The sequence below is a fragment of the Asterias rubens genome (assembly GCF_902459465.1).
Source record: "Asterias rubens chromosome 8 unlocalized genomic scaffold, eAstRub1.3 super_scaffold_89, whole genome shotgun sequence".
In the NCBI taxonomy this organism is placed as follows: Eukaryota; Metazoa; Echinodermata; class Asteroidea; order Forcipulatida; family Asteriidae; genus Asterias; species Asterias rubens.
Window position 1 is genome coordinate 5,255 of NW_022985693.1, and position 26,453 is coordinate 31,707.

The following is a 26,453-nucleotide window of genomic DNA, read 5'->3' on the forward strand; positions in this document are numbered from 1 at the left end:
ACTTAAAGAAAAAAAAAATGCAAATGTTCTCCTTCAGACACACCGTTAAGTTACCCCCCCCCCCCCCCCGCCCCCAATGGAACTATGCTGTCCTGGAGTATGACAATAAACTACACCCCAGGCTTACCTGGCTCAACATCCGTCAGTGCCTGGTTCACACCTAGAAGAATACGACAGTTCTCCTCGATCATGGGCCTTCTTCACTTCAAGACCTACTGGGCCATTTCTCCTTCAGTACCTAGGGTATCAATTTGGGACTAATCTCCTTCAAGAACTCGTTCTTCTTCGTTTTTTTCTTTTCATGTTTCTGTTGCAAAAAGTTTAAACTCTTCGGTGCATATTTGTAGCACTGATTACAAGAGTACCTCTTTTGCTTAAAATGGAAACTTGAAGAAAAAAAAATGCAAATGTTCTCCTTCAGACACACCGTTAAGTTACCCCCCCCCCCCCCCAATGGAACTATGCTGTGCTGGAGTATGACAATAAACTACACCCCAGGCTTACCTGGCTCAACATCTGTCAGTGCCTGGTTCGCACCTAGAAGAAGACGACAGTTCTCCTCGATCATGGGCCTTCTTCACTTCAAGACCTACTGGGCCATTTCTCCTTCAGTAACTAGGGTATAAATTTGGGACTAATCTCCTTTAAGAGCTCGTTCTTCTTCGTTTTTTTCTTTTCATGTTTCTGTTGCAAAAAGTTTAAACTCTTTGGTGCATATTTGTAGCACTGATTACAAGAGTACCTCTTTTGAGAGAGAGGTAGTTTCTCACTCAAAAAATAATAGACTTCAGGCTGAAGCCTTTAAATGTGCAACTGAAAGCACACAACGTTGTGAAAAGGGGTGTTTTTTCTTTCATTATTTTCTTGGACTTTTAGGACCAATTGAGCCTAAATTTTCACAGGTTAGTAATTTGCATATGTTGGTATACACCAAGTGAGATTACTGGTCTTTGACAATTACCAACGTGTCCAGTGCCTTTGAAATGCTTTTTTTTGTAATGAACCGAATCTTCATTTATTTCACAGTAATTTGGTGACATGGAGCGTTAAGGACCAGTTACTGAGATGATGCCATTCACCCAAGGAGTTGGTGCCTTTGATGAGACTATGATGTGTGGGATGTAGGCATTCTGCTGTGATCCTTGAAGGTAAAATTCTTTATTGAAACGTGTGTGTGTTTTTTCCTTTCTGTTAACCCTGGAACATCCTCTTCTTTTGAAAGCCCTTTTCTGGTGCGGATCCCCCCTTTACCTCGGGTTAACCTTATTACAAATTAACATTTTGAAGTCGGCAGTGCATCTAATTAAGTGAAAGTTTATGTTTATATTCTCGTACTGCATATTAAAACAAAATACTGCAAAAATCGCCACTTATAAAAATCCTTGTTTTTTTCCACATGCCTGTGACTTTTTTAATTTGAAGGACTACTTCGCTGCTTACTGCACAATACGATCAATATACTTGAAGTAAGCTACCATAAGCGCTTATTTTTTGCTTACAGTAAGCAGAGCCACAAAATTAGACCCGACACATGCCTGGTGCATGCGCTTATTTAAAAAAAAACTCCAGGACTCACGCCTGCCTGTTTTGGAAAATCCTGGATCTGCCCTTGCTTTTAAATACAATGTTTAACAATCTAAGAAAGTACCTCATTTTGTTCTCAGGAGTTTGATACAAGATGCATAAAGGAGCTGGGATGATTTCATTTTTCTAAGGAGGTGGTGCGCTCTGGGACCCTGATGTTGATGAGTCTTCATTCTTGTGGCACATGATAAATGTACTTTGATCTATAAAGGTAAAACCAAAGATAACAGTGGGTGCGTTTGATTATAGCTTCCTCAGGTCGACCTTGATGTGCCATGGTACATTCGAATAGCTTTGGCGTCATTCCAGGGGCTCACTCGGTTCAGCCCCAAGTGCCCTGCTTGTGGAATGGGTCACTTGGGGCTGGCCCCAGGTACATGAAGTCACCACGAGAGGATGAGTGACCATTCGTTTAGCTCATGTCAGGGGCCCATCCGAATGAGCACCGCACAGTCAACCTTGAGAAGCTAATCGAATGCACCATGTGATGCTATCACGCTAAATGGTTCATTTGTCGGAAAATATCAGAATGATGAAACAAGTCAAAACAGGCCAATAATAAGGGTACAGTTTTCAAAAATATGTTTGTTTATATTCAAAAGCCCAAATGTCTTAATTGATTTTGGGCAACTTCCTTCTGATAAATAACATACAAAAGGAGTTTGAATTAGCATTGAAAGAAAATCCCCTTTTGCATACTTCGGTGTTTCTACTTTCACAAGTTTCGAACCAAAAGTGGTATCAACATGGGATTTAACAGTATTAAAGCAGTGTGATCATGCTCTTTAAAAATGTACAACAAAATAATTAGGGTCTAAAAAAGACTCATCCTTATTTTGAAATGGTTTGGGGTTTTGGGTTTTTTGAAAAGGAAACCTTTTTTTTACAACTTAACCTTCACTTAAACTTGTTGTTTCACCTTTTCATAAGTGTTGCATACTGCTGTATTGGGTTGTATTCCTTTTAAAACAAAATTCTAGTCTTTAGTCTTTTAGGGTTGTTTATTGAAATTTATTTAAATTTCACTATTTCTTGTAATTTCAGGCTCAAAGTTCACTTGTCTTATTCCTCCATTTCTTTTACAGAGACTCCTAGTTACAAGATCATCTCCCACAAGATGAACAGAAGGCCGTCTTGATCTTCTCAGTTGCTTACCGCTGCTCGAGGACAAACCTGGACCCAATTTCATAGGGTCTTTTCTGCCATCTGCCATTCGGAATGCAGATGCAAAAAGTAAAACAAAATAAACAAATGTTTCAACAAATGTTCAAATTTGTCCGATCAAAAAATGCATTTCTGGTATTTTATTTCCTTTTGGAAACTGCATAAGAAAGGCAGAAAAGACCCCTGGGGAAACAGAGAAATGTTACCCTCGACTGAGCATTTTGGTTTACAAATCATTGATCTACACAAATTGGCCTTGTAGTTGTGTGGTTATTCTTTGTGAGCTAACATGGTTCGCCAATTTGTAGAACAATTTTTTTTTTTGACTCAACAAAATTGTGCACCGACGCGTTTTAGCTCATAAAGCAAACGGGAAACCACACAGACATACTTCTTTGAACATATTTCCAACCATTTTTGTCTCATAAAAAAATGTTTCAAGCACTTTTTACCGGCAAAAGCGCCCGATCCAAGGCAACGTGTCCCTTTAAGTGCAGTTAAAGGCAGTGGACATGTTTAGTAAACACTCAAAATATTAATTAGCATAATAAACTTATTTGGTAACAGGCAATGGAGAGCTGATGATAGTATAAAACATTGTGAAGAACAACTCTCTGTGGGTGTTAATTTTTGAGAAAAAGTTAATTTCTCACTAAAATATTTGAATCTGAGAAAGACTTCAGGCATGGTTTCTTTCTCAGGGATCTAATAGAGCAGAAATTTCGTGCAACAAGGGTGTTTATTTTTTTGCAGTTGACCAAATGTACCAATATTTTCACAGATTTATCATTTTATGCATATGCAGTTGGGATATACCAAGTGAGATAGCTGATTTTTGACAATTACCAAAAATGTCCAGTGCCTTTAAACTATTATAGGAAAATCATATATTGGTCTAAGCTTTGTAAAGAAGTGTAACTATTAGTAACTAATAACTATAAGTTAATACCAATTGAGTCAAAAAGCCTTCTGTCCAGTGGTGTTGGGTGGGGGGTGCACTTTGATTTAAACCAATAATGTGAAACTTTAAGGGATTTAAATTTTAGGCCCTCGGTGATGTCAAAACCATCATGATGGTGTTAACATCGCTGAGGGCCTATAATTTTAACTGTACCCCAGAATATTTAGCAGTCAATATTTCTTGTATGAACCAAACAATATAAATTCTTGTAATCTGATTGGTTAAATGATTTCCTGAACTGACAAGGCCTACAGCGGGGGCCTTGATTTTGAAAACAGTGTCTTGCGACTCTGGTGTTTTAATTATTTTCAGGGCGGGGGCAGTCGATTGCTGTGTCCACTCACACAGTATAATTATAATATCATCCTGACAGAAAAAAGGAGGCCCAGCTATTTTAATGGCTCCACTTTTAACCAATCAGATTAAGGAATCTATTTATGAGGTATATGATAGATGTTCTTGAATAGAGGACTGGAATGATTATTGTTCTCTAAAATTAATGTTGTACAATTCTTTTTATATTAGCTCAAAATGTGTCTGAAGAAAAAGCATTCCAAAGGGTTTGGGGAGAGACAAAAGATGGTATTTGGAAAATTGCTACCAGAAGAAAGTCTGTAGGCCCATATTGGTCATTCTAGCTGGCAACAGCAGTTTAGAACACAGCTAATATAATTATTTGAAAGATATCAGACAATTTTGGGTAGATATAAAAAAGCAAACCATTAAGAGTTACAACTTTCTGGCAGCCACAAGGTTTTCCAGAGGGTTTTGCTCACTGGGTGTTAACTCTGGTTTTTAAACTTGTGGGACTATTTATAAATTATAGTTGCCAAAAAGTGAAAAGTAACAATTTTTGTGTGCAATATAATGCTATACAAATTACAAATTTGGTTGATATAAATTACAAAATTTGAAAGAGGTACAATTTGCTGGCTGCCACAAGGTTATTCCCGAGTGTTTTCGCTCAATGAGTGTTACGTCCCTTTTATATGAGCTCAAATCCTAAAATGAGATTAAACTTATCTTTTCATAAAACAGTTTTTGACTATATTTTTCAAATTAAATCCCAATGGGATGCAATATGTGTCATGAATGAACTGGGAAAAACCCACATGTGTACACTGTGTTGATCTTTGCAATTATGGGTCAGCAAATCTCATTTTGTGACAGAACTCAATTTATAGGAAAACTTTGGTTTAAGTTCTCTTTTATTAATACTCTTTAATTTATCTTTTATTGTTGTACTTACTTAATAGTAATTGTATTATTTGCATGCGTTGCATTTGTATAGCAGGCAAAATGTGTCTGATGAAGAGGCATTCCAAAGGGTTTGGGGAGGGACAAGAAATGGTATTTGGAAAGCTGAAACCAGAAGAAGGTCTTTAGGCCCATATTGGTCATTCTAGCTGGCAACATCAGTTTAGAACACAGCTAAGATAATTGTTTGAAAAATATCAGACAATTTTAGTTGATATCAAAAAGCAAACCATGAAGAGTTACAACTTTCTGGCAGCCACAAGGTTTTCCAGAGGTTTTTGCTCATTGGGTGTTAACTCTGGTTTTTAATCCTGTGGGACTATAATATAGTTGCCAAAAAGTGAGAGCAACAAACTGTTTGTGTAATATAATGATACAAATTACAAATTTGGTTGATATAAATTACAAAATTTGAAAGAGGTACAATTTGCTGGCTGCCACAAGGTTATTCCCGAGTGTTTTCGCTCAATGAGTGTTACGTCCCGTTTATATGAGCTCAAATCCTAAATGAGATTAAACTTATCTTTTCATAAAACAGTTTTTGACAATATTTTTCAAATTAAATCCCAATGGGATGCAATATGTGTCATGAATGAACTGGGAAAAACCCACATGTGTACACTGTGTTGATCTTTGCAATTATGGGTCAGCAAATCTCATTTTGTGACAGAACTCAATTTATAGGAAAACTTTGGTTTAAGTTCTCTTTTATTAATACTCTTTAATTTATCTTTTATTGTTGTACTTACTTAATAGTAATTGTATTATTTGCATGGGTTGCATTTGTATAGCAGGCAAAATGTGTCTGATGAAAAGGCATTCCAAAGGGTTTGGGGAGGGACAAGAGATGGTATTTGGAAAATTGCTACCAGAAGAAGGTCTATATAGGCCCATATAGGTCTAGCTTGCAACTTCAGTTTAGAACACAGCTAATTTAATTATTTGAAAAATATCATCAGACAATATTTTGGTTGATATCAAAAGCAAACCATAAAGAGTTACAATTTTTTGGCAGTCACAAGGTTTTCCAGAGGGTTTTGCTCATTGGGTGTAACTCTGGTTCTTAATCCTGTAGGACTATGTATAGTTGCCGGAAAGTGAAGAGCAACACAAGTTGTTTGTGTAATAATTGCTATAATTATACATTACAAATTTGGTTGATATAAAAAAGCAAATCTTAAATAGGTACAATTTGCTGGCAGCCTCAAGGTTTTCCAGCGGTTTTCGTCATTGAGTTTTTCTCTGTGTTTTCATCCCGTGGCACTATGTAGTTGCCGAAAAAGTAAAGAGCTACATGTAAAAAGTTGAATGTCTGTATTATGAGATATCTTTTGTTAAAATAATAAAAGAGTAAATAAGAACTTGAATAGAGAAAAGACTCAAGCTTGTTAATTATTCAGTGACTTTTGATGTGTGGCAACATTGTTTACAGGATATGATGGCAAACATAATTATTTAAACTTTCTTTGTCATGTTTGAAAAACGGGGCACAATTCCATAAAGCCTGTAAGCACCGTGTAAGCACAAAAAAGTATTGCTTAACAGAAACATAGCGCGCCCTCTTGTGACACATACAGGAGAGTCTTGAACCAAGACTACCGCGTCAGCCGCGTAGTCAGAAAGTAGAACACATACAGTACAGGGAGGTTTCAAAATGTCTCCTTACTAATTTTCTGAAGGTGAGTCAGATTTCTCGTTCACCTTCAGAAATTAGCGAAATGAAGCACTCGTCACCTCCCTGTACTGTATGTATTCTATTTTCTGACTAGCGGTCCAGGAATATAGACTGGTTCCGTAAGACTGTATGGTACCCTGTATACCGATGACGCCCGTATGTGTGTATCGCAGTATAAAACAAACTTTAAAAAACAACTATTTTTTAGCAGAGCAAAAGGTCACAAAAGTCGTTTATGAATCAACCCATATCATCGTTTGTTAACTGTGGGCGGTGGACTTTCAAAGCTTGGCCGGCCGATGGCTGCCGTGTACAAAACGAGGAAATTAGAGTCGGGGTAAGACTAAATCACTAAGTATAAAGGTAGCAGTTTAGCACAATGAAAAAAAATTAACAATAGACCTTATGCTAGGGAGGCCGGCACTTTTCATGTTTTTTTTTACGAACCCCACAAGTTTGGTGCCATTGTAAAGAGAATTTAAAGAGAAATTCAATGGTGTAAAAATCAGCTTCATAGCTGAAAGTATAGAGAAGTTATGGTAATTTAAAGTTCAAAAATAGGCGTTTTCTGTCTGTAAGTAGGGAGGCCGGCACTTTTCATGTTTTTTTTTAAAGGAACCCCACAAGTTTAGTACCATTGAAAAGAGAATTTAAAGAGAAATGCAATGGTGTAAAAATCAGCTTCATAGCTGAAAGTATAGAGAAGTTATGGTAATTTAAAGTTCAAAAATAGGCGTTTTCTGTCTGTAAGATTTTACTGACGCAAATCCAAAATCACAAAATTGTATGTTGGGTGGCCATAACAAAAATAACTTCAAATTCATCATACATGAACTAAATTACCTTAAAAAATAATTTGGAGGTCTCCTTTTCTGTAATCTTCCATTAATTGGTATGTGTACAGCTGCTCATCTTCGTCATATTTGATGTTGAACCAAGATGGATATCCAGGGACCTATTAACAAAATTGTTATTTTAACAATTTTGTTAAACAAGAATGTGTGCTTACATTGTACCAGCCTTTATTTTCGTCAATATATGCTAGCCACATGGAGTCTTGCTCCTCATCTGATATATCTGACTCCGAAATATCTGTATATCTGCATATTAATTGTACAAAAAAGGTAATTATTAATTGTACTTGATTTGTCAGGGCCCTTGAAAAAGTTCATCATAAACCATAGATGGGAAGCAAATTCATCCTCTTCTAGTCTAGAGAAAATAAATAAAACAAATTATAAATAAGAAAAATTTAAGTTTGTTTTATTTATTATTGAATTAAATTTAAATGTTTATCATCAACAATGTCATTAAATGGTAAAGAAATTGTGGTATAAACAATGTAAACAAAAAGTATAGGCCTTACAACACATGCACTGTGTTGACTGTTGTCAACAAAGCCTGAATAAAATTCCACTCACAACTGCAACGATGTTTTTGGCGTTTGCCATTAAGGCCGAGTTAAGTCGGTCGCGCGATGGTCGGGCGTCGGAAATCTGGACGCGCGATCATAAAAAGACACGGTTTTTAGGCCTCAGTCTTAGGATTGCGCGCAAGATTTCCGTCGCGCGACCATCGCGCGACCGACTATAAACCGGCCTTTAGACCTCCCCATTAAAATCGCCCATGCGCCCATTTTGCGCCTTCGTTAAAAAAAATAAAAAAATGTATCCTTTATTGGTGAATGTATAAGTGTTCAGAAAAACATAGTTTCATATAAGTTTCATCGACTCCTGATGTGTGTATTTTGGAGTTTTTTAAGTAAAAAACATGGTAGAAAACTGTACCTTTTTTGGCCTCTTGCAAACAGTCTTGTTAAGGAGTCACCACATTCGCGAAAGTTGGCATGTCACACATCAAACGAAAGAGCTTGCTTTCTTCTACAAAATGATGACATCATCTATGCAAACCCCCCTAAATCTCGCGAGATCTAGCCTAAAACGCGAGTTGGCATTAGGACCAGAAATCAAGATGGCCGCGCCCAAGAGTTGACGCGTCGGTAAGTCAGCGCTGATTAAGCGGGATTTTCTTGAAATAATTCATCTCATAAACCATACCCATTGGGACAAAAAATAACACAAATGAAAAGATCAATCTTTCATCTACTGAAATATTGTTTAAATTCCTACTTTTGATGAATGAAAAGGTCAACAAACGCTGATTATAAATTTTGTTTTTTACACGCTTACAGATATAAATCTGAAAACAGTCGTTTCACTGGCCTCCCTACTTATGCATTGACGTCATCCAGCCGCCATCTTTGAGGTCAAACGGTGACGAAACAATCAAAACGCACATAGATTGACCAATGAACAATCTCCTTTTGACCTCAATGCGGGGGCGCCGTACTGAAATGACGTCATGTGCATAAGGTCTATTATCGTTACCAGTTCCAAGTTTCTTTTTAAAATCTTATTTTGTTTCACTATTTAAAGGCAGTGGACATTATTGGTCATCACTCAAATTAATTATTGGTATAAAACCTTTCTTGGTGACGAGTAATGGGGAGAGGTTGATGGTATAAAACATTGTGAGAAACGGCTCCCTCTGATTTCTGAAGAGCCATAGTTGACGAGAAAGAAGTATTTTTCAGCGAATTTGAATTGATTTTGAGACCTCAGATTTAGAACTTGAGGTCTCAAAATCAACCATCTCAACGCACACAACTTCGTGTGACAAGGGTGTTTTCTTCTTACATTATTATCTCGCAACTTTGATGACCGATTGAGCTCAAATTTTCACAGGTTAGTTATTTTATGCATTATGTTTAGACACATACATTAACTGTGAAGGCTAGTCTTAGTGTCCACTGCCTTTAAATGTTTAAAACACACAAAGCAAGCTAAGTAAGAGCTAGGTGAACACATTCAGCCGGTTTAAATTGCCGTGTGGCTGGTAGGGAATGCGCCAGCATACGACATTTTTGGTTATTTCTTAGGCAAAATAGTAGTTGCGACAACGTAACCCTCCTCCAGACGGCTGCCAGGCCGGAGGGTTACGAGATTCTTTCGAGTGGCAAATGACAATCTGGTCCACTCCAGTCAGTCCAACACTACTTCTAGAAACTATAGTATAAAGCAAAATATCAAGAGAGGGCGCTGTTGAACCCACACAAAGATAATAAGCGATGCGCGCGCAAGTTGTGCATGACAACATACACCGCTTAGCAAACTGCCCCATCTGCCTACCCACAACGCATTGTGGTTCTGAATCGCGATAAACCTTATGCCTGCATGCTTTATGTATGAAGAGTGAACGGCATGATTTCTTATATGACTTGGGAGGTTGGATGGTTTGGTTTAATGAAAGGTTGGTATCCTGGTGCTATCTGATTGTTGATTTTTCTAATTGCAGGCAAGACCGCCCCTGAAAATGCGTGGTGTCCCATGTAAGCAGCGTTTTGTGTCTGATTTGAACGGCCTATTTTCTGTCTATAAGCCAACTGGAATTACCTCAGCTTTCCTAGTCAACAGACTTAAGCAAATGCTCTTCAGTGGTAAGAAAGTTACAATGTTGTTGAGAGTTGTTGGAATTTCAGAGCCCAAATTTATGTGAGGTACCAGATACTGGTTAATTAGGTTCTTGGTATTTTAATGAAAAGTAAGGAGATAAACAAGTCATAAATAAGACACAGTGTAGTGTTGGTTGTTTAACTGTTGTTTAACCGTTTTTTTTTAATGTTTGTTCACAGAACAAAAACGTCAAGACCAGGACCACAGCCATCACAAGACGAAAGGAATCTCACAGCCATCCAAGCGACTTCGGATTGGACATTGTGGAACGTTGGACATGAACGCCTCAGGTGTCTTGGTGGTTGGAGTTGGGACAGGTACAAAGATGCTGACTAACAGACTAATATGCTGAAAGGGAGAAAGGTAAACGCATTGCAGGTTCATTCATGCCCTCTTAACTTGATTTGGGGTTGACCTTAGAAAAATTTACTAGAATGGAACTCAAAGCAAAAACCACTGGATTAACTTGCCGGGGCTCTACCAACTGACCAACTGAGCTATCTAGCCCTATGTTGGCAGTCTCCCTATTTTGTAATTTTCTTTGTTTGAGGGGGGGGGGGGGCAGTCAGTCGCCATACAACCGCTAACTAGCGTGTAGCCAGGATCAAGTTATAGGTTTGCAGTGAACTGCAGTGGCACCCTGTCAGGCCTGTATGCTTCTTCTCATGTGTACATCGCTTTTGTGTAGTGTTGTTTCTGAGAAGAACCGGTGGTTGACGACTCAACAGTTTGATCAGTATGCTTTGATCGTCTTCAGAAGGATGCTGGACTCTGTTGCTGTTGCACCATCAAGCCAAGCCCAAGTACCGGTTAATCTTTTCGGCAGCATCCAGCAACAGAGTCCACCTGAAGGGGATCAGAGCATGCTGATTGAAACGTTGAGTTGTCAACTGCTGGTTCTTTACAGTACCAAGACTATTTTGAAAGAAATTTTCACATGATGCTACCACAAACCTCAACCGCTTCTACTCATACAATGTAAAGTTTTTAAATCCTACTTTGAATTTGGTCGGTCTCTACCAATCACAGTCTATAAGCTTTTGAATTTATTCACATAGATTTTTTTCCAGCAACATTCTCTATAAGCAGCCCTTTGAAGTTGATTGGTCTACTCTTTACCAACCCTTCTCAATAAACTCTTAAACTTATTGACAGACTTTTTAAAAACCCCAAGCAGTATTTTCTACTTGAGCAGCTCCATGAAAATGAGCCCTTGGAATTTAACCTTAGAATTATGTTACTAATATTTGTTTTTGTTTGTTTGCTTGTTTGTTTGTTTGTTTGTTTTGTGGGTTGGGGTTACAGCGTTGGGGTGTGCCTTGAAGAGGTTGTGTCCACAATGTTCAAAATCTTTAACACACTATTTTTCTAATGTACAGAATTACCCAATCCCCTTCTAAAATCCCCGAAAGAATTAATTTCTAAGTTCCACAGAACACAGCGAAGACAAAATATGGGGGGGGGGGGCACACATATTTCATAGCTCTGCTTATCACAGATTTCTACCCTTACAATCACCATTCTCCACTTACAGACTAGGCTCCATTTCTGAACTAGCTGTATAAGCGAAGAATGCTTTAGCAGCGTGATGTACGCTCACTCACAAGCGAAAAGTCCTAGGTTATGCTAAGTGCAATACACTGAACATTATTGCTTCGTCCTTCAGATGGGACGTAAACCATAGGTCCTGTGCTGCAAAATGAAGGACTCAGTATGGTCCAGAAAAGGTGGCGTGCCTCGGTATTTCTGGCAAGGTTGGTTGCATGCATTAAGAAGACTTTTCACTTCAGCCAATAGGGGGAGGTTTCTTTGTAAGATGGTGACAATGAAATTGGTCTATGGCATGTTCCTGACTTGGTCACAAATGGATTCTACAAGCAAGTTTAAAGAGCTCTTCTGTTGGAAGGCTGGCTTGATGAAACGCACCCCCCCCCCCCCACTCCCGCGCTTATTGTAGCTTTTCATGCAACATCATCGTAGCTTCTCAGGATTGGAATTTGAGCATGAATAAGTGTCAGACATAAAAATATTACCATTATGTGAATTTCCCAATTAGCCAAAACCTCTGAATTCTACTGTTACCATTTCACTTCGACTCTAATCAGCTATAATCAGTAATTTTATCGTTAACACTCACCCTTTAGTCCACTAATATTTACAGGATAGTTCTATGAAAGTATTTTACCTTTTGACTCTTGTACACCGATCCTGTCGATTATGTTCTACACCCAAAAATATCAGGACCATCACTAAAAATGTACTTTACCTAATGGCAACTGAAGTGTAACTTTGCCGAGTGCATCCTGTGTGTCTGTAGCTGAACCAAGACGATGGTGAGTTGTCATTATTTTCCATATTTGGCTAGTCTTGAGTGTGGTGAACATGGTGAAGGGGACACTAATAGTAATACGCGGTGGTGGACTTTATAACCAGACTTTTTAGACGAAGGCAAAATTTTGACCAAGAACTGAAGAAGAGGTCACAGGGCGACTGTGGTCATAGCAGGCCTGTGACATACATGTATGAACACTCACCCTACATGAACATAGGTACTTAACACATTATGAAGGGTGCTTTCATTTTTATTGACCCATTTCACCTGACGTCACCATCAGAAAAATCTTGAATGCGCCATACTGGTGGGCAATTTCACTGTGCGTTTTCATATATAACTCTATGCCGTGCGTTATGCAGTGAGGTGTGCATTTTAGGCGACGCGGCGTTAATACATGTAAACCTAACTGCCCACCAACATGGCGTGCAAGGGGGTCAATAGACCTTTTCATAAATACCCATTACGCAAGCGCTAAATGTTGAATGAGGTGCATACTGGTCTAATTAGCAATCAAACTTGATCGCTAGCTAGACCAGCATGCACCTTCTCCCGCGCCTATGCGCGCGCGTACCAAGGATTTGCAATAAGGTCTATGCTGTAATGTGACAGCTACATGTAGCAAGCGCCCTCATGCAGTAACTTGAAAAGAGTTCATAATTACGTGTACAGCTGACAGCCACAGCCTTAATGTGATCCCGACGACAGTGCCCCTCAAAATCAAACTCTTTTGACACTGACTTGGTGGAGAATTAAAGAAAAGTTGCAAAGATAAATTTAGGACTTATCCTGTTACCGATCTATTTGACATTTGTATTTAGTCCATTTCAATTTTTGTTTAAACAATCCAAATGGGACTTGTGATTAGCTTTTAACGAGAAATTTTCTGTTTCCAAAACTATTACACTGGACAAAAGTAAAAGTAAAGAAAATAACCAAACATCCTGAAGGAAATTACATGCATCAAAGAAAATGAGAAGTATTTTGTTAACTTGATATCACTGACTGAAACACTGCACATGTACAATAAATATCAGTGAAATATACAGTGTGTTCAAGCCATGCCATGATGGTTTTGATTGCAATGTATTAATTGTTTGAAAATATACAAAAGTTCAGATATAATTGTTGCATTATTTCTGTTGCAATTTAATAGGCCTAATGTCTTGTTATTTCAGGCTTAGAGTTATATTTTTTAAACAAAACCAATTTCTAAATCAAAGGATGAGCATTTTCAGACTTGTATTTGAATTTAGAATTTTTTAATGTCTGCCTGCCAAGAAGTAGATCTTGTTTTATTTGGATATTCGTAAATCATGCTCTTTGATCCACTTTGTACTTGGGATACTGTTCCTAATTTTGCCTTGCCCAATATAAAGCATTTCAGGATTTTAAAGGAACACGTTGCCTTGGATCGGTCGAGTTGGTCTTTGAAAAGCGTTTGTAACCGTTTGTTATAAAATGCATATGGGTAGAAAGATGTTTAAAAAGTAGAATACAATGATCCACACACATTTGCCTCGAAATTGCGTGGTTTTCCTTTTACTTTGAGAACTTACATGGTCGGCCATTTATAGGAGTCAAAAATTTGACTCCCATAAATGGCCGACCGTGTTTGTCGACGAGGTAAAAGGAAAACGACGTAATTTCGAGTGATACTTGTGTGGATCATTATATTCTACTTTTAAAATATCTCTCTAATCATATGCATTCTATAACAAACGGTTTAATACGCTTTTCAAAGACCAACTCGACCGATCCAAGTCCATTTAAGACCTTTCCATTTTGTACGTATGTGGGTCAGCCCTAGTATTTGATGAAATATTCCTACTTTTTTTCTGACGACCAAATATGCCTGATACATGTAGTTAGTTTATTTAATGTTTACCTTTAGATAGGCCTAGAGGTTACTGTAACTTGCGTGTGACAACTATCACAGTGTAAAATTAAAAGTGATAACCAGTAGTTAATGAATATTGTTATAAAGAATAAATTTGGTTTCTTGTCTAATTTTGTTCTTCCATTTTGACTTCTCCTACAGTCATGGCACACGCTGTGCAGGAGAGGTGGCTGCCGAAGCCAATAATGGTATATGTGGTGTTGGAGCAGCCCCCGAGGCAAGCATTGGAGGTAAGAAGTTACCAGACTATGTTTAAAATAGGCCTACTGACTACAGTATATAAATAGCTTCTTGAACAACAGGAAAGCTATTTAAACTGGTTTCTTATACGAGTGTTTGTTTAAATAATTTGTCATTGTTTATCAGGTACTTCTGAGTTTTTCATGCTTATCTATTACACAAGTTTTTGAAATTTTAGAAACACTGCTTTATTATACCCCCATCAGGCATGTAATTCTTCCTACTTTAGTCTGATTTGCCGTTTTGTAATTTGCCTTTGGAAAAATCAGGAAAATTGCGATTAGCCTGAAAAGTACTAAAGCCTGCATTATGTGTACATGTACCTTTTTTTCCGAGGGCCAAATATCACGCCTGCTCCATGCTGCAACCAAGGAGGTAGCTGCAACAAGCAGCTATACAAAACAGAACTCCCCACATGTACGACTCAAGGCCGAGTCACGCTGCAGCGATATCGAAATTGAAAACGATCACGACGCAAATAGAACGCATTCTATTGGTTGAATTTCTCCCTGCATAGTACACCCACGCTCATTCAACCAATCGAGGGCGTGCATTGTTTTAACAATGCATTCGTGTATGGAGGCCTGTGTGACCGGGCCTTTAACTTGAGTGGTGATTTAAAGGCAGTGATGGACACTATTGGTAAATACTCAAAATAATTATTAGCATAAAACCTTACTTGGTAACGAGTAATGGGGAGAGGTTGATGGTATAAAACATTGTGAGAAACGGCTCCCCCTGAAGTGCCATAGTTTTCGAGAAAGAAGTAATTTTCCGAGACCTCAGATTTAGAATTTGAGGTCCTGAAATCAACCATCTAAACGCACACAACTTAGTGTGACAAGGGTGTTTTTTCTCTTTAACAATTATTAAAGGGAGTGTCTGAAAAGTTGAGACAGTGGGAATGGTCATATTGGATCAGTTAAGTATTCCAGCATGTGCTGGACTACCGTTCTCTTGGAATTTTAACAATACTATGGTGTTGCATTGGTGTATAGTTTTGATTACCATTCTCTTGTTTTGATTTCATCCATCACAGATCACTACGGACATCCGTGATGGTTGCATTGATAATTTCATCGGGACATCCAGTGCAGCCCCACTAGCAGCAGGTCTCTTTGCACTGGTTCTCCAAGCTAAGTAAGTTGACATCAGATTTTCTTTCAGATATACTCAATGATTACCAAGCTCTGTGGCATGTCGTCATGGTCGTGGGCCTGAGCCAATACAAGTGCACTGAATTCAGGAAGTTTGAATCCTCTATTTTAATGACGGGTACATGTATAACACAATGGTTTATAGGGAAGGTACACATTTGGTAATTGTCAAAGACCAGTGTTCTCACTATCACGAAAATCTCCTACCAAGCCCCCTGCGTGGCGACGTCTCCCTGACGATCTGGTCCCCGCAGGGCACCCCCTCCGAGCTCCTCTCGACCCGCAAGAACGACAACACCACTCAGTCAGTGGACGAGTTTCCTTTCAAGTCGGTACGGAACTGGGGCGAGAACCCAAACGGGGTGTGGCACCTGGAGGTAGAGCATCACCACACCCCACCGGGGGTCCAGTCGCAGGAGGAGGACCTTCCTGATATTCCGAGGGGAAGTAGTAAGGTGGCTCGATTCACCAGCTTCCAGCTGGTGTTGTACGGGACTAATGATGATGCTGACCTGACAACAACTAACGGTGCGTTTCATTCAAATCTCTCTTTTTTCAAGTAATTGCAAAAGAAAATAATGACCTGGGCCCAATTTCATAGAGCTGCTTAAGCACAAAATTTTGCTTAAGCAAAAAAATCCTTGCTTAGTAAAATCACATTACCGGACAAGACTACACTCAATTGTTATACTAAGTAAACAACAGCTAAATACCAGTCACAAGCAATGTATATGGCATGACATTTTTGCCAGTAACATGTGAAAAATAAGCGAGCTATTTTCGTGCTCAAGCAAAATTTTTGCTTAAGCAGCTCTATGAAATTGGCCCCTGACTTTTCGGCCCTAGCAGAGTCTTTCTCAAAGACAGTAGGAGGGTTGACTGTGTACTGTGCACATGTAGATGCAGTTCACATCATGATATCATATTTTATATATCTATCATTCAAAACCATACTGCATAACATATCAATCAAACCACAGTGGATAATAATAAATGGTCAAAAAGTAGGAGGGTTATTTGTAATAAAATTTTGTTGTCAATTCAGAGGAAAACCCAGCCGTGAACCCTGATCTTTCAGGACATATTGAAGACAAAGTGGTCGTTGACCTTTATAACAAAGAGCAGCTAGATGATGAAGAGATCATTATTGACAAGGATAATTTAGCCAAAGGAGTAGAAGCACCTCCAAATACAAAACACAACTTGGACGATGAGGTAAAAATTATAATTTTGTAATAAATATCTCTTAATATCTCTAAATTATTTTAATCATATAGTTAGGTGAGGTTATTTGTAGCACCATGGGAAAATGTTTTGTGAATAGTGTTGGTTCTGAAAAGAACAGGGCCCAATTACATAGAGCTGCTAAGCACGGAAATTTGCTTAGCATGAATTTTCTTTCTTGATGAAAACAGGATTACCAGCCAAATGTTCATTTGTTTCATATTGCCTGTTACTGGTATTTAGCTGTTGTTAGCTCAACTTGAAAATCACATCTCCATTCACAGTGAGTAGGGATTCATGTCATAGCCGAAAACTTGATCTACAAAAGGTAACAAAACCCTTTAAAATGATCGTGCAATTTTCTTTCTTTTTCTTAACTCTAACAGGAGGATATCGACACTGGAGAATTTGACTGGAGCATAAAACCTTACATGTACTTGGTAACGTGTAATGGGGAGAGGTTGATAGTATAAAACATTGTGAGAAACAGCTCCCTCTGAAGTGACGTATTTTTCAAGAAAGAAGTTTGATTTTGAGACATCAGATTTAGAATTTGAGGTCTCGAAATCAAGCATCTGAAAACACACAATTTCGTGTGACCATGGTGCGACAAGGGTGTTCTTTTCTTTCATGAATATCTTGCACCTTGGGCGACCGATTGAGCTCAACTTTTCACAGGTTTGTTATTTTATGCATGTGTTGAGATACACCGAGTGAGAAGACTGGTCTTTGACAGTTACCAATAGTGTCCAGTGTCTTTAACATAACATTTACATTAGGTTCATCTCGTGCAAGATCGACGTCTGAAACCTAGAAAATCCAGATTCGCTCGGATCGACTGAAACAGTCAATCTTTCTATGCTAAGGGCGTCCAGTTGCTCCGAACTGTTTCAGAAGTCAAAATTTCCATGTACTTTATTCAGAAATTGGTTTGGTGTGACTCTGGAGCACCTGTCTGAAATGGTGTAATTGAGTTCTGATCATTGTGTCTTGGTGTCATTAGCATAATTAAGAAGATGAGGTAGATCCAATTAAAGACACTGGACACTATAAGTAATTGTCAAAGACCAGTCTTCTCATATGTCAACATATGCGTAAAATAACAAACCTGTGAAAAATTGAGCTCGATTGGTCGTCGGAGTTGCGAGATAACTATGAAAGAAAAAAACACCCTTGTCGCACGAAGTTGTGTGCTTCCCAGATGCTTGATTTCGAGACCTCAAATTCTAAACTTGAGGTCTCAAAATCAAATTCGTGGAAAATTACTTCTTTCTCAACAACTATGTCACTTCAGAGGGAGCTGTCTCTCACAATGTTTTATACTGTCAACCTCTCCCCGTTACTCGTTACCAAGTAAGGTTTTATGCTAAAAGTTATTTTGAGTAATTACCAAAAGTGTCCACTGCCTTTAAAATAGAAACCAAACAATTATGGGTCTCTCTTTGTAATCTTATTCCTTGTAGGATTATCGCACCATCATAGACACCCCTATGGACTTGAACACAGTCCGAGAGCAACTTGAAGGAATGATCTACCAAGACCCCATGGAGTTCTGTAAAGACGTACGCCTCGTCTTCACCAACTCAAAAAGCTACACCCCAAACAAAAAATCTAAGGTAAATGTTTCCCCTAAAGCTGTTTTGACATACTACTTAATAAATTGAACTCCTGAGGAGTATTCAGCATAAGGCTCAAAATGGGCGTACTTATTAACAATCAATCACACACACCATGTAGATAAGCAGCAGTACCTGCTGAAACATATGATTGGAACTGCCTCTAGCTATCGGGCAATCTCGGTGGTCTAGTTAGAATGACACTGCTCTAGAATTGCAATGGTCGTGGGTTTGAATCCCACCCGAGTAATGCCTGTGGTTTTTTTTCACAGAGCTCAAGAAAGTACTGAGTATATACAGTGCTTACACACATCGGTGTATATGGGTAAAAACCAAAATAAATAATGTTATATTAATGTTACCACTCTCGTATGAGCTGTGGTAGTTCTGAGAAGAACCGATGATTTAACATCTTAACTTTTGATCAGTATGCTCCGATCATCTTCAGAAGAAGGCGATTCAAGCATGTTGATGGAGCATACTGATAGAAATGTCTCAGTTGTTATACCATTATTGGTTATCTCAGAACCACCATAGCCCTACATGGTGTTTGCGCAAACCTTACTTGATTGTATCTTCACCATGCAAAATGTTTCAAATCCTACTTATAAAATTATTACCGCTAAATAAGTTTAGAAAATCTTTAATAAGTGACCTTACCTTTTCATTCTTTCTAACCATTTCAGATCTATTCCATGACGTTACGTTTATCAGCACTCAGCTCTCAGCATTATGTTTAAATGATTAGACGTTTTATCCATTGGCATGCCAGTCACTCTGGGTTTGCACTGTTTTCATCATTTATTGATAAATATTTTAGCTTTTCATTTGTGTGTTTTCATTGCTTGATTCTATATGTTTGTATACTATTGATTGTTTTTGTGTCTTAACAAGTCTTTTATGTGTGTCTTGATACTGGCAATGATTATGCTTTTAATTGTTTTTCAGTTTTCAAAAAAATTAATATCCATGACTTGTTACTATTATGTTTACATTAACATTTCCTTTCCATTCCTCGCCCATCCACCGAAGCCTCGTCCTCTAACAGCGAAGCCTCGTCATCTCACAGCGAAGAAGACAAGGAGACAGAGAGCCCTACTCGTGCGGGGCCATCCAGGGTGGGGCCATCCAGGGCAGGGTCATCCAGGGCGGGGTCATCTAGGGCGGGGCCATCCAGAGAGAACTCAGCCAGCGTCGCCAGACCTAGTACTTCAAGACAGTTAAATGCCAAAGAAAGTCCAACCAGTACCAGACTAAGCGCCAAGAACATTCCGTCCAAGAGTAAAAACTCAGGTCAGTATAAGAGAGGTAACGACACTGGAAGACCAGTTTTCTCACTTGCTGTATCTCAACATATGCATAAAATAACAAACCTGTGAAAATTTGAGCTCAATTGGTCGTCGAAGTTGCGAGATAATAACAGAAGAAAAAAACACCCTTGTCACACAAAGTTGTGTGCTTTCAGATGCTTGATTTCGAGACCTCAAAATCTAATTCTGAGGTCTTGAAATCAAATTCTTGGAAAATTACTTCTTTCTCGAAAACTGCTTCACTTCAGAGGGAGCCGTTTATCACAATATGTGATCATCCACCACCAATGGGCTGTAAAGTTGACACTTTCACTGTTATGGGATTAATGCATTTTTGGAGAGAGTGTGTAATCAGCTTCAAAATGATACCATCCACATTTAAATCAGATATTTCTTGACAAAGTTATGATTTCTCAAAGCCACATATTTTTTTATTCAGATTTCTCAAAGTTTTCTTGAAAACCCAAACAATTTAATAGGCTCTGCAATGTGCAAGTGCGACTTTACAGCCCATTTGTGGTGGATGGTCACATATTTTATACTATCAACCTCTCCCCGTTACTTGTTACCAAGTAAGGTTTTATGCTAATGATTATTTTGAGTAATTACCAACAGTGTCCACTGCCTTTAAAATAACAATAACAAGGGTCAATTCCTTTTGTTGGATAAAGGGCCCAGATAATTGTATGCCAACTCAGCTAAAATAAACAACTTTCATTGGAATTAAAGGCGCTGGACACATTTGGCAATTGTCAAAGATCAGTATTCTCACTTGGTGTATCCCAACATATGCATACAATAAAATAATTGTGAAAAGTTTGTCTCAATTGGTCATTGAAGTAGCAAGGAAGTAATAGGAACACCTTTGTTGAACAGACTCGTTGCACAAATGAAATTGTTGCTTTCAGATGTCTGAGGAAGGCTTCATCAGGCCTGAAGTCTTTCTCAGATTCAAATACATAAGTGAGAAATAACCTCTTTCTCAAAAACTACTTTACTTCAGATGGAGTCGTTTCTCACAAAGTGTCATACTATCAACATCTATCCATTGCTCATAACCAAATAAGTTTAGCTAATATATAATCTGATTACCAAATGTGTCCGGTGCCTTTAAGCATTTGTTTCCTCAAAGCAAGTCATTGATCCAGGAACTTTCAAAAAATGTTTTGTTATCTTTCTTGATACAAAGTTGCCAAAGAAATCAGCATGACTCTGACAACAATCAATATATGACACTGCTCTTACAAACAACAACAACATCTATCGTTTTTCCTTTGTTTAAAGCATGGAGACTGTACTTGACACAATTGGTAATTACTCAACATAATTGTTGGCATAAAACTTACTTGGTGTCGAGCAATAGAGAGTTGTTGACAGTATAAAACATTGAGAGACTGCTCCCTCTGAAGTAACGTATTTGAGAAAGAAGTAATATCTCACTAACATATTTGAATTGAATTCGAGACCTCATCTGAGGTCTCAAATTCAAGGCATCTAAAAGCACACAACTTGTGCGACAAGGGTGTTTGTTTCTTCCATTATTCTCTCGCAACTTTGACAATCAATTGAGTCGAAGTTTTCTCAGGTTTGTTATTGTATGCATGTTGAGTCACACTAAGTGAGAATACTGGTCTTTGACAATTACTGAATGTGTCCAGTGCCTTTAACAAACATGGAGGAAGGAAACTAAATTTATGGAGTTCTGATCGTAGACAAAGATGTGTGAACAAACTATTATAGCTTCCCTTTTAAACATCAAGATCATTAGTATATCAAAAGATCTCTTGAACATTTTCCAAAGTGCATTCTTTGTCTCCTGACAAAGGCCACAGAAAATTCTTCCGCAAATCCTCAGTTTTGTTAGTTCAGCTAAAATATTCAAATATCACTTCCTTATTCAAAACTAAAAACACCGTTTCCTCAACTTAAGTAATTGCTCCTGCTTAGGATTTAAAAACTAATTGGTCTGCACTTCAAGTGAAATAATATGGGTTTTTTGTTGTATTGTTTTTTAGTCCTGATTTGAATTCGAACCATTCATGGAAATTAAAAACACAGACTCGATCATAAATCCTCAATGCAAAATTTTCATTTATCTGTTTTTGTACTGTTGTGCTATTTATCAAAACTCTAAATCACAATCAATTTAATTTATTAAAATTATTTGTCCTTTTACCCTATAGATAAATCAATCAATGTTTAGTGTTATGCTGACAGGAACTGTAAGACCTTGCCCACTTCTGAAGAGTTGAAGAGAATAATTATACTTTTGAAATAAAGTTGAGATTGGTAATTGATAATTTTGTGTGTTCGTGTCTTTGTGTACTAATTAAGAATAAACTATTGGTAATTACACAAAATAATTGTTAGCATAACAACTTACTTGGCAACGAGCAATGGAGAGCTATTGGATGTCAATATTTAAACCTTTGAGAGTCAGCATAGGGTAGCCACGCCCCTTCAAGGGTTTTAAAAGACCAACCACCTAACAGAGGTTAAAAATAAAATAAAAGGAAATCGTTTAACTTGCCCCGAGACTGCAAAAGATTTATTGCCGAGTTGTGGCTGATTTTACCCGAGTGTTTGGAATTAAATTTAAAATAATATACTTAGATTCGAGAAAAAAGGATAACATTTTAATAATAGTTTTACACGAAAAAGAAGAAAAAAACTGCCACAAATAACGAGTAGGGTTACAAACCTAAACATGAGTTATTTATAATGGAGCACTACATACCGCACGTACATCAGTGGCCAGACAACATGCTACCTCATTTTGTGCATTGCCCGTTTGCCAAACGCCCACGACTGCATGTTTTTTATTTCACAGTGAAAATAAAACCCATTAAATATAATTATTTTTAGGAACAATCTGCAAATCGTTAGCGATTGTGTTCAAACACTAATGCATGTTACATGTATGTTGTGCAATGCCCATGGTCTACCTGAACTTCATGTACGTTTTTCGTTAGTAAAGATAAAATAATATTAATTGAATATAATCACTTTTGCAAAAACTGGACCATGTTATTTTGATCTTAGAGGAAGTCGGAAATATTAATCAGACATAAATACTAAAATAACTGTTTTGTATTGTTATGTAAAATTACCCGAGTGGTTAAAAATAACAAAATGCATTTGAGGACACACATGGTAAGACAACTTCAACATAAACATATTTCATAAACATAGCGAGGGGCAATTTTCCAGCATTACCATGGTTAAACAAAATCATATAATAATATTATTATTTTTTTTTTTGCATCTTTGTGAGTGACAACTTTTGTAACGGTTCTATAATGATTATTAGTAGTATTTGGAAGGGATTTCTCGTGGTGTGGTTCGTATTTGGGGATATTGTTTGTTTAATTTCATTTTTTTATCCTGTTGCGCTTGATATTTTCATAGAGTGGTATTTTTAACCAGAATTAATCAAAATCATCAAGCAAGTGCATCAATTAACCATCTAATGCAGGCTCATTAACTTTACGCGGGAGACTCTACAATCCGCCGACAGAGGGCGCGATTCCTATTTAAATACTTAGTCAGATACCCTAAACCAAATTCAACGCTGAACGTATAGATGAAGTCGAGCTTAATAAATCACGTGTGTCCCATTCAGAAACGCATGCGGTATCAGAATTTCTCAAAAACATGGACGGAGAGGAGTGACTTGCTTCTTCGAGAGAATTTTGCCCGCATTTGGCTCCATTTTACCGTTTCCTGAAAAAGAAACAGTAGTTATGAAGTGCAAGACATGTGCTCACAAAGTAAATGCAAAAAGTAAGTTTGGAATATATATATTTATTGTGGAAACCGGAGCTTGTAAAGTTGTGTGTGATAACCCCCTTGACTTGTGCGTTATTTATAAAAGGGGTAGGCGGGGTCGGGACGTGGTCAAGGAGGCGGTGGGGGAGGAGGCTGATCCATGATCGCAACACTCAGACTTTGAATATTAAACACATTAATGCAAATTCAGCTCAATGACTTTGAGTCTGATGATGTAAATGACCTGTGACTGATAATTTGTAGTTGACAAAAAATATTGACTTTTTTTTTTAGGATATAAAAATTACATTCCTTTCACAGATTTTCAAACAAAATGTAACACTTGTGTAAAGTTTTTTTTATTAATAATTATCAGTGATTTTTTTTTCTTTGTATCACTCTGCGATGACCGCATGTTTTATATCACTACCAATTAATAGCACAGACAGCATTTTTTGAATGAATGAAAAGTCACTTATTGTCTTCCTTCTCATTACAGCTGCATTACATGGTGTGGTCTATCATTCATACCTGCGTCTCAACTCTCACAAGAATGTTGAAGGTCGTCAGGAGGTCGTCGACCAGAAAGACCTAGGACCACTGGTGAGTGAAACACTGGAGTTTTATCTTACATGTCTTAGGAATTGTCCAAATTGTTTAGGTTTATATCTTGATGTTTACATACAGATATGTTTGTACATTATTGTTGTTTAGTTGCCCCTGCTACTGCTAGAACCAGCAAAACATTTTGTTTTTATTTTTTCTTTCAGAGGTTTCAACATTTATATTACTCTGAATTTTTAAAATTGGTTTATGAAAAAAAAGATGCACAATAGATGAAATTTATTAGGTGATTTATTGCATATGGTTTCTTTTGAAGAATATAACCCCCAAAATATTTAGGTTAACCATTTTGTTTTTCTTCAGGAAAGACACAAAAACGAATCAGTGTAAAGGGTTTGCCACCTGTAGGGGGACCTCTGGTCAATTATGAAATGGTTTGAAAAAAAGGCACAATTTCGTTTTGAATAAAAGGTGGTTTATCATTTTGTAAATTTTGAAAAAAAAGCAACCCCAAAGTTCTTTGTTGGTACTTGTTTATTTTATTTCAGAGGTTTTATCCCTCTGAAAACAGCAAAATTCAGTGATAAAGGTTTGCCAACCATAAGGAAACCTCTGGCCAATGTTTTAACTGTTTTAGTTGAAAAATGTACCACTTCGTTTTAAAAGGCGATTTTTTTTTATAACTTGATATTTTTTGAAAATTACCCTCCCCCACCCCAAATATTTGGTCAGAAATAGTTTTGTTTTATTTCAGAGGTTTTATATTTAACTCTTAAGAAGAGCAACATTCAGTGATATGGGTTCGCCACCCGTAGGGAAACTTCTGGCCAATTTTTTAACTGTGTTAAGTACCACTTAATTTTAAAAGGCGATTTTTTTTTATAATTTGGTAATTTTTGAAAATTTCCCCCCCCCCAAATATTTGGTTAGAAACAGTTTTATATCGTAGGTTTTGTATTTAACTCTTTAGCAGAGCAAACTTAAGTGATATGGGTTCGCCACCCATAGGGAAACCTCTAGCCAATTTTTTAACTGCTGTTTGATAATTGAAAAATTTGCCACTTCATATTAGGTGATTTATTTGGCAAGTCTTGAAAAATAAGCCCCCAAACATTTGGTTTTATATTTTTAACTCTGAAACGAGAAGAGCAGAAATTCAGTAACAAAGGGTTCGCCACCCGTAAGGAAACCCCTGGTAAATTTTTTATCGGTGTTTGATTGAAATTAGGTAATGAAAACTAACGGAAGCCCCCAAATATTTTGATATACAAATAGGTTTGTTTTATTTCAGAGGTTTTATATTTTACCTGTGAAAACAGAGGAGTGAAAATCGGGTTCGCCACCCGGAAGGACACCCCTGGCCAATTTTTTAAAAATGTTTGGGAAAAAAAGCAAACCTTTTATGTTGATGTATCGAAATCTTTACCTCTTATTGATTGATCGCTACTGTGCCAGGGTTTTGCTTCTTTCTGTTTTCTTAGCAAGTAGAACCAGTAGATCTGTTTTGCTGAAACTTTCACAGTTTTACTTCTTCTTTCTATGTTTTGTCCATTAATCATTGAAAAACAAAACAAAAAAACTTATGGCCTTACCTTTTAGGCGTATTATCAATGTTTGGTTATTTTTCATCACTTCTTAATTTCATTTTTGTATCTGGTCTGGTTTCAGATTGACAGGGCATGTGCCAAGTGCCGTCACGATGGACTTCATTGCCACACCAGGCAAACACGATCAGCTGATGAAGGACAAACCGTCATCTATTTCTGCCCATCATGCAAGTAAGTTAATCACTACTTAAAGTCACCTGGAAATAGAATTTGTTTTTTTTCAAACATAAGAGTATATGCTTACGAACAATAAAACAATTTTTTTAGTAATTGTTTATCACGATTTATATGTTTAAAAAATATATAAAGTTGTTTGGGGGGCTTAATCCGCCTACCCCTTTTGTGACGTCAATCGAGGCAGACTTTGCCTGCAATGCGTATAGTAAACACACGTGCAAAGTACGTGTACGTCCAAGTCGTAAGTTGGTACATTTCAAAAAGTGTTTTTCTGCATTCAGCAGCAATACACCTGGTCGGCATTGCCGGAAAAAAACAATTTTGTTGTTGTTTTGAAACGTACAAACTCACGACTTGGTCCGTACATGTACTTTGCAATTGTGTTTACTCTACGCATTACAGGCA

The 26,453-nt window shown here is 37.5% G+C and overlaps 1 protein-coding gene and 1 long non-coding RNA gene across 2 annotated transcripts; both read left to right on the top strand.

The window, feature by feature from the left end:
* Positions 1–940: 940 nt before the first annotated feature.
* On the top strand, positions 941–3,283 carry LOC117305567. The gene is made up of 3 exons (XR_004520698.1): positions 941–1,148; positions 1,665–1,795; positions 2,670–3,283. It is a non-coding gene; the product is annotated as an uncharacterized LOC117305567 (long non-coding RNA).
* Positions 3,284–9,913: 6,630 nt separating this feature from the next.
* LOC117305539 lies at positions 9,914–25,971 on the top strand. Its single transcript, XM_033790421.1, has 10 exons — positions 9,914–9,950; positions 10,333–10,470; positions 14,527–14,615; positions 15,665–15,737; positions 15,957–16,310; positions 16,828–16,997; positions 18,470–18,622; positions 19,309–19,915; positions 24,200–24,303; positions 25,933–25,971. The coding sequence occupies exons 1-8, from the start codon at positions 9,914–9,916 to the stop codon at positions 19,360–19,362; spliced, it is 1,068 nt and encodes a 355-aa protein (XP_033646312.1). The 3' UTR covers positions 19,363–19,915; positions 24,200–24,303; positions 25,933–25,971.
* The last annotated feature ends 482 nt before the right edge of the window (positions 25,972–26,453 follow it).

Bases quoted from the DNA above. Each gene is read 5' to 3' on its own strand.
- LOC117305539 (XM_033790421.1), top strand. From the start codon at position 9,914: ATGACTTGGGAGGTTGGATGGTTTGGTTTAATGAAAG. The intron at 15,738-15,956 runs GTCTCTTTGCAC...TAATTGTCAAAG, and splicing joins TGCAGCCCCACTAGCAGCAG to ACCAGTGTTCTCACTATCAC. The intron at 16,311-16,827 runs GTGCGTTTCATT...TTGTCAATTCAG, and splicing joins TGACCTGACAACAACTAACG to AGGAAAACCCAGCCGTGAAC.